The following is a 19,806-nucleotide window of genomic DNA, read 5'->3' on the forward strand; positions in this document are numbered from 1 at the left end:
TATGGACAGGAAAAAATGTTTCTTACTCTCATTTGAAGGTATTTGGGTGCAAGGCATTTGTACATGTGCCTAAGGAACAAAGATCAAAGCTTGATATCAAATCCATTCCTTGTATATTTGTTGGATATGGAGATGTAGAATTTGGCTATAAGTTATGGGATCCTAAGGAGAAGAAAATGATCAAAAGTCGGGATGTAGTTTTTCATGAACTAACTGAATTTGATGGTGATGAGCCAGCAAGTGTTGATGGTGATGATATGACAGATACAGATGGCGTTAAGCAGGGGGAGCAGCCTCCTCCACTAGAGATGGTAGAACCTCAAGTGAGTAGGTCTATTAGAGAGCGTCGTCCATCGACTAGATACCCCACTTTTGAGTATACTATGATTATTGAAGAGGGGGAGCCAAAAGTTTTCAGGAAGTACAGTCTCATAAGGATAAGCAAAGCTGGTTGAAGGCTATGCATGAAGAGATGAATTCTTTGAACAAGAATAAGACTTATGACTTGGTGGAACTTTCTAGAGGTAAGAAGGTATTGAAAAACAAATGGGTGTTCAAGCTAAAGAAAGATGGTGACAAGTTAGTGAAGTATAAAGCTCGATTGATGGTTAAGGGTTTCAGTCAGAAACAAGGGATTAACTTTGATGAGATATTCTCTCCAGTAGTCAAGATGAGTTCCATTTGGGTAGTTTTAGAATTAGTAGCTAGCTTGGATCTTGAGCTAGAGCAAATTGATGTGAAGACAGCTTTTCTTTGAAAGAAGAAATCTACATGGATCAGCCAGAGGTATTCAAAGTGAAGGCAAAAAACACATAGTTTGCAAGTTAAAAAAGAGTTTGTATGGCTTGAAGCAAGCTCCAAGACATTGGTACAAGAAGTTTGACTCATTCATGGTGGGTCACGGGTACACAAGGACAAATGCAAATCATTGTGGGGAAATGGTAAATTTGTTATTCTTCTGCTATATGAAGATGATATGTTGATAGTAAGACAAGATGCAGGTGTGATTGGAAATTTGAAGAAGGACTTGTTCAAGTCATTTGATATGAAAGACTTGGGTCCAGCAAAGCAAATTTTAGGTATGCAGATTCTACGTGACAGGAAAGCTAAGAAGCTATGGTTATCATAAGAGAAATATATTGAGCGAGTTCTTGAAAGGTTCAATATGAAGCATGCCAAGCCAATCAGTACACCTCTTGGTGCTCATTTCAAGCTAAGAAAGAAATCTTGTTCTTCATTCAAGAAAGAGAAAAAAGACATAGCATAAACTATTTATTCCTCAGTAGTTGGGAGTTTGATGTATGCTATGGTTTGCACACGACCAGATATTGCTATGCAGTTGGTGTTATCAGCAGGTTTATGGTTAATCCTGGTAAAGATCACTAGGAAGCAGTAAGTGGATTTTTAGGTATTTGAGAGATAGCTCTAAATTGTGCTCGACTTTTGGTGATTCTAAACCAGTTTTGGAGAGTTATGTAGATGCAGATTGGACGGGTGACCTTGATGGTAGGAAATCTACATTGGGGTATTTATTTACTTTTGCAAGGAGAGTTGTATCATGGCAGTCAAGATTACAAAAGTGTGTTGCCTTATCTATAACTGGAGCTGAGTATATTGCAGCTAATGAAGCAAGTAAAGAGATGCTTTGGTTGAAACAATTTCTCCAAGAATTGGGTTTGAAGCAAGATGTGTATGTAGTTAATTGTGATAGTTGGAGTGCTATAGACTTGAGCAAGAATTCTATGTACCATTCACACTCGAAACACATTGAGGTGAGATACCATTGGTTGAGACTAGTTGTTGAACAACAGTTATTTGAATTAGAAAAGATTCACACAGATGAAAATCCAGCTGACATGTTGACCAAGGTTGTGTCAAGAGAAAAGCTAAAGTTTTGTGTTGGGTTGGCCAGCATGAATTCTAACTGAAGATTTGGGTTGAAAATCTCCTCCATAGTGGACTAGAGGGGGAGATTATTGGGTGCGTGGCACCTAGTGGGTCCAGCCCACTTGCTTGCCACTCTTGTTAAAGCTCATTTATGAGCTTGTCTTCTTAAGCCCCACAAAATCAGCTTTTGGTTTAATGCAAAGCTGATGCAAGGCGTGTCTAACACGCTAAAGCAAGAAAGAAAAGAAAGAAGCAAAAGGCAAGGGTCATTCGGCCTTGAGTGAAGAGCTGAAGCAAGAGAGAGCCATTCGGTCATTGTGAGAAAACACAAGTGAGAGCTTCAGGAGGTGCAGTCCGAAGAGATAGAGAGAAATACAGTAAGAGTGTAAGAGAGTGAAAAAGAAAAAAGAGACATTTTTCTTTGCTCAAGTTACACATAAGAAAGATAAATTGGTAGAGTTCTCATGGAGTTTTTGAGTGCTACAACCATGGAGAGTTGGAGTATTCAAAGGAAGATTTTACTGCTGGCTTTGTGGTGAGATTGTATTTACTCCTTGAGATTTATTTATTATATATCCAATTTATTATGGACTCAAGTTTAGCATAAACTTGATAGTTGTAATCTCTATTTTATAGTGGATATTTTTCGAAGCTACCCCGTGGTTTTTCCCTCTACACCGGAGAGTTTTCCAAATAAGATCTGGTGTTCTTGTGTAGTTGTGTTTATGTGGTGCTTGCTGGAAATTTTTTTTTTTTTTTTTCCATAATATTGCGATTGCTTGTTAGTCATTAATTTTAATTCACACATAGACAAAGAGGGGATTAGGATTTTTTTTCCCAACATTTAGGGTATTGCACTTTATGCAATTCCTATGGAGGGTTGAGATTGATAGTTGCAAAAAGCAACTTTCAATCCCAACCATTAATTAAAAATGTTTTTTTTTTTTAAATTGAAGTAAAGTAAAAAGTAAAACTTAAAAATGTAAATAGTAAAATTTTTTTGTGAAACATGGTAGGGCTTATTGCACACTGAGCAATACCTTAGGTTTTACACCGGATCCTAATCCGTTAATGTGGGAAAAGTTTTGGAATGTGTATGAAAGAATGAGTGCTTCATGGGTAATTAATATTTGAGAAAATGTGCACCACTGCAAGATTTGTGGATTGTATGCCACCTCTTTTTGGTAATAGATGGTCATCTAACTTGGACGTGTTACTTTCTACAAGTGAAATTTTGGTTTTTACTTGTCCCTCCCAAGAACACATGCACTCCAAAACTTCTCTTGATTTGTATATTGTATTCGTTTTGTGTATTTGATAGGATGATCCCATCTTTTCTTTTTTTTTTTTTTCTTCTTCTTCTTCTTCTTCATTTTCTTCATTCTTTCTTTCTTTCTTTCTTTCTTTTTTTTTTATATTATTTTTATTATTATTTTTTTAATCTACTATTGATTCCTGAGTTTAAAGGTTGAACACTTTTAGTCCCTTATCAATTTTAGTTTCTAAAGTTTAAGACAACCCATGTGCTTAAATTTCACATTACCCCAGTTAATTGAATTTAAGTGTTAGGTTATATGTATGTCATTTCAAATTTTGATGCCATTTCTCTCTCTGGTCTCGCCGGTCGCAATCTGATTCTGCACAAACAAAACCATAAATAAATCAATATCCATTAGATCATGAAAACCAAGCCCCCAAAGCAAATACTTTTTTATTAAAAAAAAGAAAAGAAAAGGAAAGCAAATGAAATTCAGAGGAGTTAGATGGAGATGGAATGAATACCTGAGAACCAGAAATTCAGAGAAAATGATGCGTTAGTTAGATGTTTGAATCTCTGTGTGCATGGGAAGAATATGAAGGAAGATTTAAAAGAGGAAAGACTGAGCAGCTTATTGTATTTGAATCCCGAAAATAAGCTAGGTCTATTTAGAGATCCAGTTCCTGGATCTTATGCCGCAAATGATGGCAAAATGTCTATAAAACATATAGCCATCGACCTTAATAATACATAATGTACTCCAAACTAAATGTAAGGCCCACTATAAAACATACAGATTGAAATCCGAAATAACGATAGAAAGAAAAAGAACAACTCTCCCAAATTCGCAACAGGCCTGGATGCTCTCACTGTTCAGCAAGCAAAAGGAATTTACTCTTGACATCAGTACATCACCAATATAATACCTGTCAGAACTTAGAACTCTCACCTATAGACCATAATATGACAAATAAATGTGCTCGTAGGCTAAGGCTTGTAGCATTCTCTATCCTGATCCTGGCATCAATGTCTGATCATGATTTGAATGCCAAGGAAACGACGAAAATCAAAGCAGCACAAGCGATGCCAGCAATCCAAACAAGATAGCTAGGGAGGAACATAGCTGTCATTAATAAGAACCCAGTGGCAGCAGCAGTAGATCCTATCAGTCCAAAAACTCCAGCAATCCGTGGCTTCCTATGGGTTAGCAAGACAGCAGTGATGGAACAAAGATAACCCACCAAGTTACCAACCACAACACAAACTAGGAAGACCTTGTCGGAACAAGATTTTCCAGTGAAATGGTAAACAATGACAGAAGCAGATGTTTGGGCTGCGACTGTGATGGACATCATGGCTAGTTTGTTTATGTTCACAGTTGGTCTACGGTTCCTATCTTCACCTCTGCCTTCGACGTCACCTCCACCTCCACCTCCACCTCCATCTCCACCTCCGCCTCCGCCTCCTTCTCCATCTCCGTCTCCACCTCCACCTCCACCTCCTCCACCGCTTCTGCCTCTCCCTCCACCCACTCCTCCACCAGTCTCTCCACCTTCGCCTTCTCCTTCACCTCCTCCGCCTTCATCTCTCCCAACACTTGCACTTCCACGCCCACTTTCCTCTTCCTCTTCACCATTACTCCCTCCTTTGGCTTCAACACAGCAATTAGTAACTTCAATAAGCCTATCTTTAGAATCAGAATATAAATGTTGTAGATGTAGGTAAATAAGTAGATCAGTGAAGATCATTGAGAGTAACTTGAAGCGTGACTCACCGAATCTTTTGGTTCCATCTTGACCTGTGCCACTGCCTCTTCCATTACCTTTATCAACACGGCCAAGTACAACTACTTTAGGATGCTGCTCAGGGCTCCCTTCCAGACACTGCAATATATCATACTCCTTGAAGCTCAAATGGTGGAAACTCATGGTTGCCCATGAATCAACAGCGCGTGTTTCTTTCCTGGATGGAAGAACACAGAGTTCTCCAACGATCATCAGCAAAATCAGCATGATCATCACCAGGCTGCGAAGAACCTTCTTTGATCCCAGGTTGCTTTCTCCATCGCCGCCACTTCCTGCAGCACCACCATTAGCCTCTATTGCCGTTGATGGCAGTAAAGGCTGTTCTAGAAAGCCTGGGCCTGCATCTTCATCATCCTTACCACCCACAAGCATTGATAAGGTTGGTTCAGGTAGATCTGATTGCACGCTCAGCAGCCATGGACTGCTTGCCTCGCCAAGTCTTGAATAAGGCAGGGAATCCAGTTTGTCCCCCAAGATCATATCTGGGTTTTTTGGAGGATAATCAGATAAGGCAGAGCTTGCAACCAAAATAACTAGGAAAATAGGAAGGGTTATATTAGCCTGACCCATATTGAATATATGAACCAAAGCAAATCTTAGAGATGTTAAATACAGCGAGAGAACGAGATATATAACCAAATTGTTGTTCGTGGGCAACAAAGAAAATCTCAGTGAAAGAACCAGGATAGCATAGGGGAATTTCTTCGCAAGTTAAGCATGTCTTTCCTTAACGCGTTTCAGATCACCATCTAGAAACTCTGGAAATTTGGCCAGAGGAACACCAAACCCCTGTGGCCCTGCATTTTTTAGGGGCCTGTGTTATATGCATATATATATATATATATATATATATATATTTTGTGTAAATATTTTCTCTTCATCGTTAATGAGCATTTGGAAAAATAATGAAATTTCAAAGAAAAACTGAAAAGATGGTGCAGGTTTTTAATAATTTATAAATCTGGTGATCTAAACTCATATATTCATGAAAAAGATATTTAGAATTTGGTTTTTAATTGTTAAGTTGAAACAAATTAAAGATCATTATTTTAATGGACTAAACAAAACTCAAAATGAAACAAATTCTAATTAAATTACATTTGTTCTTCTTTAATTAAATTAAGTATGATATATATATATATATATATATAAATTATTTGATTTAATCTTGTATTTTTTTAATTAAATATGCGTCATATATAAATAATTTGTGCTGAACTTTCAAGAAAATTGAACTCATTATGAATTAATTTTATTTAAAATAAACTGTACCATGAGAGGTGTGCATAAGAAATGTGCACAAAAAGTGTTCAAATTAGAACATCTTCACACGGAATGACCCAGATATATGAATTTCAGGTGAGGTGATGCAGTAGTTTCTTGATATTAATGTAATGTGAACTCTGGAGAAGTACGACATAGTAGTAATTAAGAAAGAAGACAAGAAAAGTAAATTTCTTCGCAAGTAAGGTTACCCTTCCTTCCATGTCTCCACAACTAAGTTAAAGATCTTCTCAACAAAAAAAAAAAAAAAAAAATCCTCTCTGGATGTGTAGGAAAGTATCATGCAAGTTTCTGTTCAGCTTCCTTGCAATTGATATTAAAATACCATGGATTTGTGGTTTTTATTTTTTTAATTTTTAATTTTTTATACAGTGCAATGGAGTAATGGGTCAATTCTGGGTCAATGCTTTCACACTTGACTTATAGCTTTTGGATAAAACTTTCCAAGGAAAGGATTGTTTATAAAACCCAGCAGTCTCAAAATGTTTGACATGGTTCCCAATCCGGAAAAAAAAAATGGAGTCTGCAATCCTGAAGGAACTTCTTGTATTTTTCTTTGAAATGAGGTGTTTAGTCAGAAAAATTATTCCATATTTTCCCATCATGTTTATCACATATGCTTCTTGCACCATGGGTACCATGTTTATGCTTCTTCCTGCTGACGAACAAGTGGATGAAAGTCTAGTTCCTATTTTGGTCTTCAAGGACAGACCAATTGCATATCATGCTTTCCTAGTCTCCATAATGATTTCATTTACCGGAGCCTTTAGTGCGTTGTTGATCCAACACAAGCCAAGAGTTGAAAGATTTTGCAGATGCCATGGCTTCCATGATATCAGCTTTATCAATACTCTTGTACGCCACAATTTATTGGGGTTTCAGGTATCCTCCACATTTAGCAGAACATGAAATTAGGATATGGATGAAGAAGTATGGTACTCTTTATTGGTAATTACATTTGCACTCCGCAATTTCACCTTGCTCCTAGTAGGTAAAGTTATGTAATTGGAGTAGGGTTTTATTTTTTATTTTTTATTTTTTTTGTGTCCCATTAATGTCTAGATCTACCTGATGACCAATATAAAAATTTTGTGTATTTTTATTACGTAAGTGAAACTAGAAGGGATTCAGATCCTCTAAATTTCCTAAGGTACTCTACCAAATAGATTTCTTTAAATCTATACCATTCTTTAATGATTTAATGGTCTAGATTCTGCCATGTCAGCATTCATATGTCATTTTCAACTCATTACATGGCAATAATAAGACTATTTATATGTATTATTAGACAAATCACATGTATGACTAAAACTACATATGAATGGTTTTTTTAATCATCAAATTATGGGTTGAAGCAAAATAATACTAAACATGTTTGAATTCATTTTTTTTTTGGTAATGGTAAATGGAAAAATGGAATCAGCTGCATGTTTTCACAAAACCAAAAAATAGTGGGAAAAATAAAATCCCTTAAAGGTCGATAAATCACGGTTGATGACTTGATGGAACACCAAGGGCTTCTTAGTGAAATAACTGCGGCAAATTAATACAGTAGTTCCTAATAGTACCAGATGAACTGGAATGGCAAATGAGACAATTGCAAATATACTGTGAATTCATGCCTATGTACAAGAGCTATCCGTAGCCCATCCAAAATTCCAGTACTTTCCCAAATATAGTGAGTTAGTAGATGGTATCTCAAGCGACTAGTGCATGAGAGATTTTTCTAGCGAGATAGAAGCACAAATATAGACAGGTGCAGCACAGTAAAATGGTAATTTTTTTAAAATTAAAATATGACATGGTGAGAATATGTATTTTAATTAATTATGATATATATTTTTATTTATATTTTTAAGCATTTATTTTTCATATATTATTAAAGAAGTTTCAATTTAAGGAAAACAATGTATAATAAAGCAACTCCATAGCTATTAACAATGATGAGAATACAATTAATTTTTTTTTTTTTTTTTACAAAGGTCTAACCCAGGGGCGGAGCCAGGGGGGTCGAGGGGGGGCAGTTGCCCCCCTGGCCCGCTTAAAAAGTATTGTTAGTTATTATAACTAATACTTATAAAGTATCCCTGCCTGCTTTTTGTTTTTGGGTTTATTAAATGCCACTCTATTTCTTTGGTTTTGAATCAGAGCACAACTTCTAAACGAACCTTTGAGGAACCTTAAGTCTTCCACTAGCATTCCTTACACTGAATTTTTTAGTCTATCCCTACCATATTATAATTTGAACCTTTTATGGATCCACATTAACCAAAATAATAGAAATTTACATATATTACACTCAGTATTTATCTAACTACTAATAGTTTCATTTATAACTTGAGTTTTGGCTCTAAAAAAAATTTAAAAATAGATCACTCATGTGAGAAATATCTCAATAGATAAATACAATATTATGAATAAGCTCTTTTTTTCTTTTTTCTTTTTTGTTGAGTTTTGTCTTTGTATAATTACATTAAATATCACTTAGTATCATATATGATATGTATTCACATAATGTGTGTAAGTGCGTACATCATATATAAATTTTGCCCCCCCCTCGACTCAAATCCTAGTTCCACCATTGGTCTAACCCATCAAATACTCATGGGACCATCTTTTTTACTAACAAAATCTTATAATTTTTACATTAAAAAATATTAAACAAATAATTAAAGCTAAAAGATAGTAACTTAATTCCCAAAATTTTTTTAAAAAATATTTTTTTGGCTAGACACATTGGGGACATGCATACAAAAGTGCTCGAGGCATATCCATGTCTAATACGTGTCCAACATGGGTACGCATCCCATTCTAAAATATTTGTGCTTCCTAGATCATGAATCAGTAGCAAACCAATTAGTTGGTATTCATATTGTCTCCAGTTTCTCCATTTTTGTGCATTCACAATTTTACCAAATAACTTAAAGAATTAATAGTTAGCCTAAAAAGATTGCATGCAATATCACCAAATGACATGATAAGTATACACAAAGTTAGCTCAAATTAGGGCGACAACACAGAAATTAATGTAAAAATTGAAAGATTTTTCCTATATCGATGAAATTTCATGAATTAGCAATGCAATTTACATTGGGGGCAATGGAGGAGAAGGTGGTGGTGTTAGTGCAATAAAGTGGGAATTGGGAGATGTGAAAATAGCGAGAAGTTATGTATCAAACACAAGAAAATATAAAAAATAGGATAAATTACAAAGTTAGACCCCATCCTTTACACCATATTTCAATTTAGTTCTTAACGTTTTAAATGTGTCACTTTAATCCCAAACCTTTTAGGATTGTGTCATTATGGTCCCCGTCGTTAAGTGATTGATGGAAAAATCTGACTTGATTAACAAACATATTTAAAATATTAATTTTTTTGCCAACTAGACTGCCACTTGTTCTTTAATTAAATATAAAAAATTCAGCCAACTAAATCACAAAAATGTACCTAAGTGCTAAGACTGAGAATTGGGATTGGAATCCCTAGTCCCAACTGTGAGACTACTACAAAACAAAGAAGGGGAGGGTAAGAGAATGATTGAAGAACTTGAGATGCCCAGCCAACGGCAATAGCTACCCACCCATCCGACGGTGAGGCAACCCACCCATCCAACAGCAAGCGGCCAAGCTAAAACATCCATTAATTTATTGGGTTTTTGGGTTTTGATGATTTTTTTTTTCTTTGATTTAGTTTGGGCTTTTTATTTTTTATTTGTTCAAGTATGGAAAAAATTGGCTTTTGCCCATTTCAAAAAAAAAAATCCAGCATTTTACCCTCTTTCCCAAATTAATTAGGGAAATGCCCATTTTTTGAAACTCAATTTTCTCAAAATCGAGTTAAGCCCTATAGTGACGTTTTAAGGACCTATAGTGGCGTTTTGTAATCCGATTTCCATGAAGTCGAGTTATAGGTAAAAAAAAGAAAAAAAAATTGCATGTAACTCGACTTCATGGAGATCGGATTACAAAACGTCACTATAGGTCCTTAAAACGTCACTATAGACTCCTTAAAACGCCACTATAGGGCTCTAGAAATTTTTTTTTTTTTTTTAATAAATTGATTTTGAGAAAATCGAGTTTCAAAAGAGGGGCATTTCCTTAATTAGTTTGGGAAATGGGGCAAAATGCTAATTTTTTTTTTTTGAAAGGGGCATTTGCCCATTTTCTCCGTTTAATTATCCCATCGCCTACTAAGCTAAGAAAACATTGGAGATGAAAGGTATTTTCTTTTGTTTTGGTAGTGTGGTTTTGAAGACAATTTTGGGCTGGTGTTTAATTTTATGTTCTTTATTTTTGTTGTTTATGTCAACCCCTCTCAAACAAAGGACGTGAATTGAGATCCTAGCATTATTAGCAATGTCCAAATCTCTTTTGCCATATTCGTTGTAGACCATCTTTGCCAAAGCACATAACTTGTACGAAATGGAATGGTATTTGGGTCAAAGTTATGATTCTCAATGTCTTGTCTAAAGAGAAGTGAAAATGAATAGAAATACATAACAAATTTTAAAAAGAGAGAACGAAGAGATTTTGATGTGTGTTTATGCATACCCACCTGGAGGAGTTTGAGCGAAAAAAGCAATCTCAACTTCCATAGCCAAATCATTCTTCAAGAAAAACAAAAAATAAATCACAATAATTTCATTGAATTTCTAGGGAACCAAATATGAAGTTAGTAAGGATAGGAGAGAGAGACTTGGTGCCGCTAGAAAAGAGATCTTGAGGATGAGGGAGAGGAGATGGAGATGAGTTTAGTTGGTTGTGGGATTTCATGTGTTTCAGTTTTAATTTAGTTTAAAAATAAAATAAAAAATTGATGTGGCGATAAAGTTAGTAGCTGATATGACATGATTTTTTTTTTTTTTTTAATATTTCATTTGACACATTAACTTTTTCCATCTAAAGAATAACGGTAGAGACTAAATTAACATGGCAATGAAAAGATTAGGGGCCAAGTTTACTCAATTGAAAGGTTAGAGACTAATTTAAAATATGGTGTAAAAGATAGATACTAACTTTATAATTTACCCAAAAAAATACATTCCAACAATATTTAATGCAAAAAATGTAACAACCCACTTTGATTAAGATTTTAGCTCAACTGATTCATCTGAATCATTTTTTAATATAAATGCCCAATTTCAAATTAATCTTGCCTCCACAATGGGGAAAATTCTTGAATATTCCGGGAGTACCATAAATGCATATTCCCCCCCTCCCCCTCTAACATAAATTATGGGTCCTATCATAAGTTTAATTAGCGGTACCTATAGTTATGTGAAAAGAAGAGAGTACGCATTTATAATACTCCAGGAGTAACCAATAATTACCCCGCAATAGATTGCTATTATTGAATTATTATAAATTAAATGCCAAGTTTCCGAAATAGATCTCCACCTAGGACCTAGATGGCAAACAAAAAGGCCTGAGATGGCCTCTCGATCCAATGATACGTAGTCCAACAAAGGCAATGAGATTGGCACTTTGACAGATTGAGAGTAGAAAATTATAATGAAGAAATAGTATCAAGTTTATGAATCTAATGTGGTCAAGGATTCTAACATTAAATTTTGAAGAATCGTGCTACAAGTCCTAAAATTTTTAGAACATTGATCTTATAAACTATATGTGTCATTAATTATAGAGAAGTAATTTAAATACTCAATTATGAAGTGGTTAAAGTCTACCAATCACATTTATTATTATATCAGTGTCTATGTTTTATGTTGTAAAACTTGTAATAATTTTAGAGATTAAATTCTATAAGGATGCGTGTAAAATCCAAGTTTTACACCTTCCAATCCTAATATGCCACATCATCTTATCATATATTAAAGAATAAGTAAAACCACACCCAATTAATTCTAATACCCATTCAAAAATCTAATTTTTTTGGATTTTATTAAGATATTATTAAGTGTGGTAGGATGTATTGAGTTTTGATTTTATTAAGATGTTATTAGGTATAGTAGGATGTATTAAATTTTAAATAAAAAACTATGTGACAATCTTTTATTGGATGGTGTAAAACATGAGTTTTACATCTCATCCTAACCAAATTCGAACTCATAACTTTAACATTTTCCAATCTTGAAATTTCTCTTTATTGAAGAGCCTCTAATTATTTTCAACTTTACTTTGAGTTCATCATATTGGTTTTTTTCTTTAAAAAAAATATGTTTTTATTTGATGATTTTTATTCTTGGTTGATTTATTTGTTTTATTTTGTTTGTGTATTCTTAAGATTCATGGAATTGCGCGTGTTTTATCCAAGAGGGAGTTTGAAACAGGGGTGGTTCTATATAGTTTACGGTGGTCATCGGACCACCTTGACTTGGAAAAAAAATAATTATTACGTATAAATTTTAAAAATTTATGATTTTTTTATCTTTAAAAAAATTTTGACCACCCTAATTTTTTTTACGCCCAACATAATTAAACTTTGGACAAAATTTGATAACAGTCTTGGTTGTGGACTAAGGTTACAACTCTATTCAATATTTTTTTTTATTGGATGCAATGAATTTTAACAAATCCACCATTTAATTACATTTTCTTCTTATATCTTTCATACTTGCAAAATTTCAACGATATCAGAAATTAATAACTATATCGTTAATCATATGTTTAAATTTCGAGTTTTTGTAGTCTAAAATTATACATAAAAAATAAGTTTATGGATTGAATAGTAAATAACATCCAATTGGCATGAAATTTGGTATGTGTTTTAAGAACATAGAGAACATGCAAATTAACAATTAGATTTTCAAAACATGTAGTAATGTTAATTTGTTTAGTGATTGTTGTAGCCTTAAGCTACAACTAAGTTTGTAGCCAAAATTTATCTTTAAATTAACTTTAGTCTCTTTAACTATATATTAGGTCCTTACAAATATAAATGAAAAGTCCAAGAAAATTTTATTTAACTAAACTTTTGAAGAAATGTAGCTTGTAACATTGATAATGAGACTATCATGTAACGATTTCAAAATAAGAAAATTCGTAGAAGGACATTGTAAGATTTTGTGTGTGTTTTTTTTCTTTTGGTCTCAATATATGCAGCTCTATTTTTATTAGATTTTGTATAATTTAAGTTTCTTAATGATCACCTTAAAAATTTCCTAGACCCGGTTTGAAAAGATAGAGTTGGGGTGAAAATCATTGAAGAGGTTAATTAGTATTACATATAAAATTCCAAAAATTCTTTATTTTGGGTTTTGGGAATGAGTTAGGACTCCGAGTCCTACTTGGTTATTGGTTTCGTGCGCAGGTAGATTCATGGAAAGGACAAACCGACTTTGCACTCCTATATAGCCAGCCCTAGTCTCTAAGTCTTACAAATCTCTCTCCTAACCAGTAAGTGTTTCTTTTTCTTTATGAAACTTGATGGTTAAATTTGTTCATCTGTTTCTTTTTCCTTTCTTTTGTTGTAATTGGTTTGCTTCATAAGTGTTGGTTTGAATTTACGATTTCTTGCTCGAATTTCTGTGTATAATATTGATTTTGGTTTTGGGTGTTAGTTCTTGGCAATAGAAATATATTTTCGGGTTCAAATTTTCTTTGTTGGGATTAAGGAAAAGTTGGATTTATTTATAAGCTTATGTGTTTGTTTTTGTTTTTTGTTTTTTTTTTTTTTTTTTTTTTTTTTTTTTTTTTTACTTGCGCACTTAGGAGAAACAATAAAAGAATTGATACAATATTTTTCAGTGGATTGAATTCGGTAGAATTATAAATTATTATTATTATTATTATTTATGCGCAAATATTTTGTGCATGCATAAGTCTCCATTTGGTGGATTTGTTGTTTAATAGAAAAAATTTTCAATTTCCATGCGAATAATATTCATTTACTTTCTGCTGCGGCTTTATATACAGGTTTGGGTTCTTGTATGACATATTCAGCTCTCTCAAATATCTACGACTTGATCAATGATGAATTCAGTCTCTACAGGACCATCGCCTCAAGAAAAACTTCTTTCCATTTCAATCAACGATGAGCTTCCGAATTCTGATTCCTCATGCCCTATCATGGGAACAATCATATTCTTCATCTGCGTCATTGCACTGTTAATTTTATTTTTTCTTCCACAAGAAAACGTGGACGGGTTACTAGTTCCAGTCATCTTCAAAGACCAACCAACATACTATCATATGTTATTAATTTTCATAGGGTTCGCGGGTGTGGGTGCCTTTGGTGCCCTGATCATCGAACACATGCACGAGCCAATGCCAAAGGCTGTAAAAGCATTGAGGATTGTTGCCGAGGCCTCCATGTTGTTAGCACTAGTAATTGTAGCGCTCCTGTGTGTTGCAGCTCTTTTTGCTAGGTTTTAGGCCCCTGTTCAAGTAATAAACTAATAATGATGAGAATCATAAACATGGTTTTTCTTTTTTCTTTATTTAATTATTAGAAGGAAAAAAAAAATCTTAGAATGGTTTCTATATATGGCATTTCATCCTTTATATATATATATATATATATATATATATTTTTTAATTATTATTAAGCTTGTATACATGCTTATGTGGGTTCTTTGTTTTGTGGTTTCATTTCAATTTCATCAAAAACTCTTTCATCACAACAATTTCACAATTATCCATATAGCAAGTTGATAATGGGAGATAATAAAATGATGTTTGGGATTGCCTTGCTATATATGTGGAGCTGGATCACAGTCACAATTAATATTTGGGATTGCCCTACTATCTTGACTTCCATATATGCTTTGGTGATGTGAGACTAAGAAAAATCATTTTGATATATCCTGCATTTTTCCCAAAGCTCAACAACAACTGGATGTACCAGCAAATATAGCAATTTCATCGCAAATTCCTCTAACTCACCAAGTAAACACCTATGTGCTAGTTGTGGGTATGCGCGGGCAAGCTTTTCATATGGAAATTAACTACGTGTACGCTAAGCAATAATTGGAATAAAATTCATGCAAATTATCGTAGTATTTTTTTTGTGGAGAACCAAGAAAGCATGCCTGCTTGCACCATACATATATATATATATATATCTTAACCATATTAAAAGGAAAATTTTCCTCTTACTCTCATTTAAATCCACTATTTAATTTATATAATTATCCGTAATTGAAGCAAGAATGTCCTCATTTATAAAAATAAATAAAAACTGTGGGGGCCGGTCAGTCACTAAAATTATTAAAGTCAAGTTAATTGGGCCTATGGCCCATCCAAGGATGCAAATCTGTCCGAAGAGGCCCATATCAGATTGTGAGGGTAACTAAACGAAAGGAAGAGTGAATATCACGAAAGGTGAGTTCAGTATTTGTCTGAGGACAAAATCCTCCTCGGCAATATGAGTCCGAGGACGATTAGAACGCCACCTTGTTACAAACATACTTCGGAGCTATGTCACCACTAAAGGCGGGATAAGGGACCAAGGGTAAGAAAGAGAAGGCAAACAAATATCTATAACAACAGCTACCTCCGCATTAATTGCCTCTCAACCAACTCTCTAGCCGCATTAATGTGGAGGTGATGCCTGAACAGTAATGAAGCAGCCTTACAGCTGCTAGTAGGAGGTTCCAGAATGTGTTAGATGGGACAGAAAAAGATCCCCTGAACCCAACCTACATGTGTGTGGTGAGGATGGTATGAAGAGGGTAGTATATAACATGAAAGAAAAGCATGCAGAAAGGGATCGAAACAAAAAGAAAGACAAAAAGAACACTCAAAAGAGAAAAACTTAGAAACCAAAGGGCTGTACTATTTTCAAAGTAAAACAAACTACTATATCGGTTCTAATCCACCATAAATGTGAGGTGGAATCGTTTTACTTTAAAAAATTAATCTAGTTCTTGAACACCCACGCTCTACAAATTATATTGTTTGGGCCCTTAACGTGCGAACCCAATACCATTTTGGGGTCGTTACAAATTGAGTCTTTATAAAAACATTTAAACATTTTAAGCATGCAAGTGAATGTGAAAAAATGGATATAAAAAAATGAATGCGATAGTATAATTGTTGGTTTAAAACTTCAATCTAATATTGTTAGATTGGGCTTGAATAAGACGCACCTTAGTGTCTGTTAGTGAACAAATGATGACTTTTAAGCCCAACTTTTATTATATAGTACTAGTTATAGTCTTATGTGTTGCATGGTTTTACTCATCAACTTATATACCATATAATTTATTTGAGAAACATTGTGTAAAGCGTCATAAAGCATAAACTTTGATAGCCTTGTGGTGTGCAAATAATATTTTCTTGGGTGTCTTTGATACTTGTTTCAAGATTAAATATGGAGACAAAGAGAGATTAATATTTGGAAACAAATCCATGTAATGGTTTTTGTTTACCAAATAGGTTTAAGGCTTGCCAAAGGCCTTGTAGCTGAATGCCTGAATTGGCACCTCTTCATGCACAAAGTGCTTGGGGGTCTAGGGGGGAAGGGTTCGAGCTGTGAAGTTAGCAGCATATTGTAATTATTTCTCAAAAAAAAAAAAAAAAAAAAGGTTTAAGGCTTTTTTCGAATATAAGTATTGCTGCAAAGCCGTTGATGTTATGCTTGTAACTTTACTAAGGAAGCCCTGTCTTCTTCCTCAATCTCATTCAATGATTTTTCTCCATTGTCTTCTATAACCATAGTGTAAAAATAAAAATAAAAAAATTAGTAGGTTGAATTCTAAGTAAATAAATTAGCAGATTCTCAAAAAAAAAAAAAAAAAAGTAACTAAATTAGTAGATAAAACAAAACAATTACTTTAATATATATATAACCTATAGTTCTACACATGAGGCTAAGAGAGGAAGAAAAAAGGGGAGGACCGAGGATGAAGATAACTGATGAAATACTAATGATAATATGGAGTAGGACTAAACAGATAACAGATATAGATTTCTTAAGGTAGAGAGAAACAATTGAACTATAAAAATGTCTTTAGGCTGGGATCTTTGGGTTTCGTAGTTTTTTTTTTTTTTTTTTTTTTTTTGAAAAACTTCTTTGTAGTTGAATTGCTCAATATATGTTTAGAAAATCTTAACCACAATTTATAATCTTCAAAATTAAAGTAGAGTACAGGATTGGAATATTGGGTATTTGTTATCCAATGAGTGGAGAAGAAGTATAATTCCTTTTCTTTGGGAATCAAGATATGGAGAAACAATTGAACTATAAAAATGTCTTTGGGGCTGGGATCTTTCAATTTCGTAGTTCTTTTTTTTTTTTTTGAAAAACTTCTTTGTAGTTGAATTGCTCAATATACGTTTAGAAAATCTTAACCACAATTTATAATCTTCAAAATTAAAGTAGAAAACATGATTAGAATATTGGATATTTGTTATCCAATGAGTGGAGAAGAAGTATAATTCCTTTTCATCGGGAATCAAGTAGTTTCTTTTTTTTTTGGACTCCAAACTTAGTCTATCCTCTTTCTTTCTCCTTAGAAGATTAAGATTGTGTGAATATATATATATATATATATATATATATATTAACATCATCTAGAATTTATACACTTGGAAAATTAAGATCATCCAGTTATCTTTGGCAACAAAAGATAAAAGGAAAATAAAATAAAATAAAAGCTATTAGATAGAATAAAAAAGTGAAGAAAAAAAAAAGTTAATTCAACTATTAAGCTTTTTATTTACATGATTTAAGATTTTTCTTCATTCTAATATCCATTCCGTATATTGATAGTCAAGGAGTTATGTCTAAATCTAAAAAGTCGTGGAGGAGCTAGAATTTATGTCTTAATTTAAGAAGTAGAGAATCATGATTGGAGAAAATCACGGAGTTATATTTCAATCTTTAACAAATAGAACTTCAGTGATCTTGAACCGATGTTGGGCTTTTAATTCGACATTTTCACTTAGAAAAAATAAAGAGTTTGGTTAATATACGGGTCCCTGGCCCTTTCATGATAACAAGGTTTACATGACTTTTTCTTGTTTTGTTTTTTTCTTATTTCTTAATCGAACACATATTTGATAAATAAAAATTTATATATTCATTTAAATAATCAGGAAAAAAAATAGTCGATGGGAACAAATAAGTTAATAGAGTTGAAACAAATAAGTTCACATTAAAATTATTGATAAGTACAATTAAACTGTTGTTTTTATCTAAAAAGTTACTACAAGGCTTCAAGGCAAAAAAAGTTACAAGGTTTTGTTAAAACATTAAGGAGAAGTTGATAAGAAATGTTGTTTCTATCTAAAAAGTTACTGCAAGGCTTCTAAACTTTTACTGTAATTTGGTGAAGTCATTTGATGTAACTACGCGTGGCTTCTAAACCCAACTTTTATTATATAGAATATGATATAATTTTAGACAGTTATAGGTTTACAACAAAATAAAGTGTACACGAATGTAAATGTAAAAAAATAATTTTCCTTTTATATAAATATATATTGTGGGGCCAAAGAACTTATGACCCGCCCCACTTTCCATTAGGACTCAGGGCCCGTGCCGAGGAGAGTAGTTGCCGAGGACAAGTAGTGAAAGACCAAATAGCCTAGAGATGCAGCCGAGGATGACCTTGTCCTTGGCATCCCAAGACCTCAAAAGGAAGAGCGACGTGTCGTCAAAGGCAGCCTCCAAAGCGCCCCCAGAAGAAAAGGCGAGTAGACTGGGACTTACATGGGGGTACGGAGTGGGAGTGGTTCAAGGAAAAGACGTCACCTCCGTATTAAATGCGCCCACAAACGTCCTAGCCATATTAATGGGAAAGACTCCTGAACAGTGTGGTTTTGGTTATTGCAACTAACAGAAAATAAGGGGAGGCGGTTGATGGGACAGGTACTCGAGTAGGTACCTGCCTGATCAACAGATGGAGGGTCAGGATCAACCGAGAAGGGCTATATAATGTAAAGGCTAATGCACCAAAAAAGGGGGGGCCAAAAAAATCAGGGTACCCAAAAAAGGGAGAGGAAGAATAAGAACATTAAGTTTCATGGACAAGATCCATGGACAACCTTAGCTCGTCTCTACGAGTCCACCATGAGTACCATGATTAACCACCGTCCGGTGACCAAGGCCTAGCCTTCCAAGCCCACGCTCAACAAATTATATTTTTTGGGCCCTTAATGTACAAACCCAATACCATTTTGGGGTCATTACAAATTCAGTCCTTACAATTGGCGCCGTCTGTGGGGAAGGCTTGTGCGTTGGCACAGGCGATGGATCGAGAAAGTCCCTCCATCACTTCCAGCAGCCCGTTGTTGTGCCATAACATAAAGTTCCACTAGGGGCTACGCTTCGAAGCGTTAGTAGCGCGGACGATTCTAAGGGCTTCCAACGTCAGATCAACGCTCCACACCTTGGCCGAGGGGCTAATCCCTCCAAACTTAAAGAAAATTCTAAGTTTTGGACAGTACCAAGGTATTGCATGGTCCTCGGACTCAAACCTATGGGGAAACCAATTACTTAAAGAAAAATCTAAGTTTTGGACAGAACCAAGGTATTGCATGGTCCTCGGACTCCAACCTATGGGGAAACCAACTACTTAAAGAAAATTCTAAGTTTTGGACAGAACCAAGGTATTGCATGGTCCTCAGACTCAAACCTATGGGGAAACCAACTACTTAAAGGAAA

At 34.2% G+C, this 19,806-nt stretch overlaps 1 protein-coding gene across 1 annotated transcript; it reads right to left on the reverse strand.

Moving 5' to 3' along the window:
• Nucleotides 1-4,179: 4,179 nt before the first annotated feature.
• Nucleotides 4,180-5,708, reverse strand: LOC126703781 (uncharacterized). The gene is made up of 2 exons (XM_050402853.1): nt 4,920-5,708; nt 4,180-4,796 (listed from the first exon to the last, which is right to left on the reverse strand). Exons 1-2 carry the CDS (start codon nt 5,518-5,520, stop codon nt 4,180-4,182), a joined length of 1,218 nt encoding a protein of 405 aa, XP_050258810.1. The 5' UTR covers nt 5,521-5,708.
• Nucleotides 5,709-19,806: the final 14,098 nt, after the last annotated feature.

The sequence above is a fragment of the Quercus robur genome, chromosome 10, assembly GCF_932294415.1.
Source record: "Quercus robur chromosome 10, dhQueRobu3.1, whole genome shotgun sequence".
Classification (NCBI taxonomy): Eukaryota; Viridiplantae; Streptophyta; class Magnoliopsida; order Fagales; family Fagaceae; genus Quercus; species Quercus robur.